Genomic DNA, 6,614 nt, shown 5'->3' on the forward strand with positions numbered 1-6,614 from the left:
TGCCAGGCTTCACGGTTCCGGATGCAGAATACATGCAGGAATAATGCAGCTGGCCGTAAGACTCACAAGCTCCGGTAACTTCAAATATATACAACCTGAAGTATATACACTGAGTGCACAACACATCAGGAACACCTTGCTAATATTTAGTTGCACCCTTTATTTCCCCTCAGATCAGCCTCAATTCGTCAGGGCATGGACTCTACAAAGTGTCAAAAGCATTCCACTGGGATGCTGGTCCATGTTGACTCCATGTTGATTTAGATGCACTATTGTATGATTTAGATGCACTATTGTATAGTGGTTTTTCCATTGGATATCATAAGGTGAATGCACCAATTTGTAAGTCGCTCTGGATAAGAGCGTCTGCTAAATGACTTAAATGTAATGACTCCAATGCTTCCCACAGTTGTGTCAAGTTGGCTGGATGTCCTTTGGTTGGTGGACCATTATTGATACACACGGGACACTGTTGAGCGTCAAAAACCCAGCAGCATTGCAGTTCTTGACAAACTCAAATCGGTGTGCCTGGCACCTACTACCATACCCCGTTCAAAGGCACTTCAATACTTTGTCTTGCCCATTCACCCTCTGAATGGCACACATACACAATCCATGTCTCAATAGTCTCAAGGCTTAAAAATCGTTCACTAACCTGTCTCTTCCTCTACACTGTGACATCAATAAGGGATCATAGCTTTCACCTGGATTCACCTGGTCCATCTATGTCATGGGAAGAGCACTCATGTTTTGTAAACTCAGTGTATATTACACTGCTTTAATACTGCTAATTAATTTGTCAGACAGCACTGTTGTATTTCACACTAGAAACTCTGAATTCAATATACTGTATATGATTCATCAAGCCCTTCTCTGCCAAGGCAGAGTTAGAGGAAGATGTAAGTACGCATTTCACCTGTTCTACTCAGCGCATGTGATAAATACATTGATTTGATTTTCTGATAGAAGATATTTGTCGCCATCTTGGTCTTTTCTACCTCTTTCAGGGCCGTGCCAATTAAATAAATACATGAATGTCAGGCAACTTCAGACCGTCTAACACCAATATAGCTTTTGTTGAGCAAACAAATATCACCATCAAGTTGACATACATCAATTCACTTTTATTCATTTACATTATTTCTACTATAATATAAAGCTCCATAATGAATATCTTAATACTGCACTATGGATACCATTATATACCCGTATAGAAGTCATAAAATGACTAAGCCTAGTTCATACCCCTCGTGTGCAACACAAGAACGCTTCACTAAATGCTGATCCTGCGTTCTTGTGTAGAGTGTTTTTTGTGTAGCTGCTTGAAGTTATTGTGTATGTATGTAGGGTATAAACTACGCTTTAGTCCCATGTCATCAAATGAATACCTAAATTAAAATTATAAAAGATACAATATTAATCAAAATCTGCAATACAAATGGTTTATTAAAACAACTATTAAAAAGTACCATAAAAAAAGTGATTGAAAAATAAAATACATAGTTCCTCAAAGCCCAAAAAGTTTAGCACCACTTTCCTAATCGTAAGAGTAGAAGCTGCTGTCGGCCTACCCTCCTTGTCATTTTATAATTTAAGCTAAATATCTACATCAAATTTAGAGGCTGCAATGGACGTGGATCAATGATTAGAATAGGGAGAGGGCATCAGATGTACAGCACATCTAGTCAATTGGTTGGGCTTCTTATCTTATCTTCCTAATCACAGGAGAAGCTGTAGATGTCTGAATGACATTTAGAAGCTCACATTCCTAGTTACAGGAGTGGGAGCTAATAAAGGATTAAAAGACCCAGATGGAATTCTGGTGTTGAGTAGCCTATAGTGGATCTTCCTTAAGGAGTATAAACTAATGGTAAGCTAGTCCACTGACAGCCTGGTTCAAATATAGCAGCATTAGGGGAATCAAAATGAAAACAGAAATGAACAACAAAAATACAAATGTTGTATTGAGGCCAGTTGTGGTGTTCTCCTCAGATGTAGCCTGGCAAAAGCAACTGACATGGGCTGCACGTCATCCAGGCTACCCATCAGAGGACCCAGAGGACTTGCAGGTGACCAAGCGTTTCCAGGCCTTCTGGACTCCCCAGAAGAAGCCCCGGATGCCTTTCCTCATCTTGGATAATTTAACTGGCAAGAAGATGAAAATATGTAAGAATTTCAGATGGACAATTATCTGATAAAACAATAATTGATTACTTCTTTATATATAATTGTCCCATAAGAACATTTCCCCCCAGGAATACTCACTCATAGGTGGAGAATCCACAGCAATGTACATATCTGGCTGGTCTGTAGTGTCTTTAAGGACAATGCTCCTCTTGGACTGTGATCAGAATTCAAGGATGCACAATTAAACATCAATTTCACTTCCTTTACATATTCCTATAATTATACAACTATATTTACTGGTGCCGATATCAAAAAGCACAACCAATGACCATTGAAGAGTAATCTGAGCTTGTCTTACCTTTCTGCCGGTGGCATAATGCACCCCCTCAGATTCCGCATCCTCCACATCATCACTGCATGAGTCTTCAAGGTCTGAGGTCTCGCTGGGCACTGAGGGTTTCAAGATGGCCAGTAGCTTGTGGGAAACAATGACAGAGACAATGGAAAGCATCTCCTGATCCTCAAATAAATCGTCAATTTTCAAGGAGCGTTTCAAACGCTTGACCTTCCCAAGGTCAGTGTAGATGGCATCTGCCAGCTTCGATGTCATCTTAGAATTGAAACTTTTTTGCTGGCTTCCCATTTCCTCAATCAGATATTTGGCCACCTCATCATCGAACAATCGGATCAGCTCAGTCACCAGATCACTGATCTGGATGCGCTGATGTTTGTTGGTCCTTTTTGGCATACGGCATATCTTCTTGACAAGCTTCATCAGGACTTCTTCTAATATAAGCTCCCTAATGAAGCTGCTGGAACCGGATGTCACTTGTTCCACAGTGGACCACTCCGGCTGTTCAATCTCAGTCTTGATGCTGCTCTGCTCAGCTTTCTTATTCAAAGATTGACGGGTTGTCATTTCATTAAACAAGGCTGTCAATTCTTTCAAGTTGAGTGTAGATTCCAGATTTTTGGTGCCTTGAAGTTTGGATGGTGCATCCATAATTGCGTTCGTGACAAGACAGACAATGTCCTTGTGCAGCTTGGGTGCCTTGTGGCACAGTATCTTCTGTAGGGCTTCCTCTGTGCCATAGCGTTGCATCAACTTTCTATGCACAGACAGCACCAGCTGAAAGATGTCTGTTGCCTTCAGGCAGACATTTGCTTCCCTCCACCTGTTAGTCACCCTCACCCACAGAGCACTGGACAGCTTGTTGGTCACATCCTCAACTAGGGTCCAGCTGGCCAGTTTATCCTGGGTCCGAGGAACAATCAGAGACCGCAGCCGGACAATGATATCCATCACCGCCTCTACGTGAACAATAATATACACCGGTTGGGATGCCTTCACCTCAGCCGAGCCACATCGGCTCTTAACCATGACCTTGTCCTGGTCTGTCCTTAGGCAGATGTCTGAGGAGAGCGGCCGGACAGAGACTTTGGGTACGATTGAACCCAGACGGTTGACTTCCCTGGTGACTGCACTCGCAATGGCTGTTGTCATCTCCCCGCTGCCGCGGCTCAAAGCTCGCCTCAAAGCATCAGGAGAGCCCATGTGCTCCTCCAGCTCTCTGCAGAGGGCACTTACAATCCTTGCACTTGAGGGGCGGGAGTACGGCGTCTTGAGATCCTTGGTCATTTCCAATGCTGAGGGAACGTCTGGGGAATCGGACATGTCCCGAAGGACAGAAACCACCATGTCCATTGCCACATCAGAGAGAGTGGTGGTTGGGGATGACACAGGTGATGCAAAGTCCTCTGAGTCAAGCTCATACCCATGAAGCAGCTTGGTGATCAGGTCTACAACCACCTCTGGTGTGGAATGTAGACTGGGAGAGTCCTTGTCGGAGTTCTCAATCATACAGGATTCAATTTCACTCAAAGCCCTTCTGACCATGATGTTTGTCTCAGAGTCATTGGGTACATGGTTCTCTTTGAGAGGTTTGATACCTGCCTCACACAGCTCTTTCACATGGATGTTCTCGGATGACATCACTGCTTCTTGAATAGTAGGTGGTTGATTGGCTATGGTTGTAGCCATGATTGTCCTTACCATCAGAGGACAAAGCTTCGCAACCAGTTCATACTGTAGCTTAAAGCTCTCAGAGCGGCTGTCGTTCATGGGTACCTCAGGGACGTCAAGGCCCTGAAATAGCATCTTCCGTACCAGTTTGCCCACTACACCCTCCAGTAGGCAATTAGTAGGGCTCTGAGTCTCATTCCCTCTGCCACTGGAAGGTAACTCTTGCTTCTTGTGAAGGCCATGAATGGCCTCACTTTGCGCAATACAACCCTCAACAGGCAACTCCTCTACTGCAATCGTGTGCACAACCACATTGACGTCGTTGGTGTGGGGTCCAATCAAAAGCTTCTTATAGGTTGGGTCTGTGACATATTGTAAAACACCCCCGCCTGTCTTTAAGTTCTGAGCTTTATCTCCAAATGTCCTATCCAGGAGACACAATACTGACTCAGATAGTGGGTCAGTGAACTCCTGGAGCTCTAGGCTGCTCTCAACTTCGAAGGGGCTGAGGCTGCAGCTGATCTGGGAGCTGTAATAAGAAGCCTGCAGCTCTCTCTTGGACTCCAATGTGTCATGCAGCTTTGGATATAAGGCATCTGCAATGGAGTCTGTGAGCCGCTCATCCAAATTAACAGAGAAAATATTATTCAGGCTTTTGTTGGAAGCCTCCTCTTTGGTTTTCCTCAGGATGTCCCGCACAGCTTCCCTTGGGGCAGAACCAGAAGTGCAAACATGTCCATTGGATGGTGTCTGGGTACCAGTAAGGGATTCCTTGATCAAGAAACTCTGGAGTTCGGTGGCCACTTCCTTACACATCTCCCTTCTGATCTTCAGAACAGCAGGTGTCAGTGTAGCTTTCTCTGAGGTCAAAGGTGTCAGAACTCTGGTCAAAGTTGAGGGGCATCTGAGATGATCACCCAGACCCTCTAAGTCATCAGAGCAGGACACCTTGGCAACTTGAAATAAAACCGAACTAATAAGGTTCTGAGCCACAGCAGATGATTTTGCTGATGCTGCCTGGAGTGTCTCTAAACTAACCTGATTGGAGGCAGCCATCTTTGTTGTTGCCCTGGTAATGATGTTACTCACAGGCTTGATGGAGTAGCTCATAAACTGGGATCTCAGGCTTTCAAAGACTCCCTTCACTCTTTCTGCCTTCAGGTCTTTGTCAGTGGCAAATACACACGACTGAACAGCATGGAGAGATACAGGGAGAGGAAAGCCCAAGGGTGAAGCCACATCTGTGATATGGATGGAGGACTCTGAGGGTGTCCCTTCAAGGCGCCTCTGCAGCAACTTTATCATCTCCAGGACTCTGGCATTGTCCTGTGGTGAGATGGAGCACTCCCCTGAGAGGTTCTCACTGTCTAGTGTGTTCTGGATTCCAAGCAGTGTTGTGCTGAGTATCCTCCTGTCATGGGGAAGCACTCCCCTCAGTGCAGAAGAGGACCGGCTCTGTGGTGCTGGTGTGCTGCATGGTGTTGATGCACCAGAGACGTCACTTCCACTGTCATCATCTTTTTTGGTCCTCATTATAATAAGGATTTCGTCAATGATCTCATCACTGTAGACTTCTAAGTCCTCTGTGATAACATGGGCCGTTGGGGTGGCGATACTCAGAGTACGACCCCCAAGAAGTTTGAAGGACGTCTCCGACCCACCGCCAAGAGGGCCAACAGACACACATTGCAGTGTTTCGCTGGATGATGAAGAACAACTGGAGGAGAGATCAAGCAGCTCCTCCTCCAAAGTCGGAGAGGAGGAAAGAATTCCCTCCATTTTCAGGACAGAGATAACATCCGCAAGTGTTGAATCTACAAGGTCCTCACCTAGTGGGCTACTCCTTAAGTGGCTGACAAACACCCTTGTAGGAGAATGGGAGACTGTGGTGGGAGACGGAGAGCCCTTCTCACCATTCACACTTGACCGCGCCTCCACAATTGCTAAAGACTTGGAGATGACGGAACATACAAGCTCGCCAGCCTGCTCAATAATGGAGGGGAGGGAAACATCCAAAGGGGCTGGAGGTGTCACACTCCCTCCTTGGCCATTTCTATCTTGGCTGAGGCAGATCGACGAGACCTCAGTAGCAAATTGATTCTCCCGCACAGGGCTGCTGCTAGAGTCATGTCCAGGAACAGTTGAAATAGAGCTCACAGCCAGGGAGCAAGGAATGTCACTCCTACTGTCTAAAAGCTTGATAGAGCACGAGGAGGGGCGGCTGCTGGAGGGGAGGTTGGTGTTGGTCTCTTCGCTGGAGAGTAAGGAGGAGAAAGGGGCCAAGGTCAGTTTGACAGGGATGACATGCCCACGACCTACCACAGCAGATAAGGTTCCAGAGTAGTCAGTGGCAGTAGGTGGTTTAGCAGATTGTAATTTAGCAGGTGGTGGTATAGCAGATCGTAGTTTAGCAGGTGGTGGTATAGCAGATTGTAATTTAGCAGATGGTGGTTTAGCAGGTGGT

The 6,614-nt window shown here is 45.7% G+C and overlaps 1 protein-coding gene across 1 annotated transcript; it reads right to left on the reverse strand.

The window, feature by feature from the left end:
- Nucleotides 1-1,109: 1,109 nt before the first annotated feature.
- On the reverse strand, nucleotides 1,110-6,573 carry LOC129850109 (uncharacterized). Its single transcript, XM_055916686.1, has 3 exons — nucleotides 2,486-6,573; nucleotides 2,266-2,341; nucleotides 1,110-2,145 (listed from the first exon to the last, which is right to left on the reverse strand). The coding sequence occupies exons 1-3, from the start codon at nucleotides 5,927-5,929 to the stop codon at nucleotides 2,039-2,041; spliced, it is 3,627 nt and encodes a 1,208-aa protein (XP_055772661.1). The 5' UTR covers nucleotides 5,930-6,573; the 3' UTR covers nucleotides 1,110-2,038.
- Nucleotides 6,574-6,614: the final 41 nt, after the last annotated feature.

This window comes from Salvelinus fontinalis, unplaced genomic scaffold (assembly GCF_029448725.1).
Source record: "Salvelinus fontinalis isolate EN_2023a unplaced genomic scaffold, ASM2944872v1 scaffold_1833, whole genome shotgun sequence".
Taxonomy (NCBI): Eukaryota; Metazoa; Chordata; class Actinopteri; order Salmoniformes; family Salmonidae; genus Salvelinus; species Salvelinus fontinalis.

Bases quoted from the DNA above. Each gene is read 5' to 3' on its own strand.
- LOC129850109 (XM_055916686.1), bottom strand. From the start codon at position 5,929: ATGGAGGGAATTCTTTCCTCCTCTCCGACTTTGGAGGAGGAGCTGCTT. The intron at 2,342-2,485 runs GTAAGACAAGCT...TTCTGATCACAG, and splicing joins ATTATGCCACCGGCAGAAAG to TCCAAGAGGAGCATTGTCCT. The intron at 2,146-2,265 runs GTGAGTATTCCT...TCTTCTTGCCAG, and splicing joins TGTGGATTCTCCACCTATGA to TTAAATTATCCAAGATGAGG.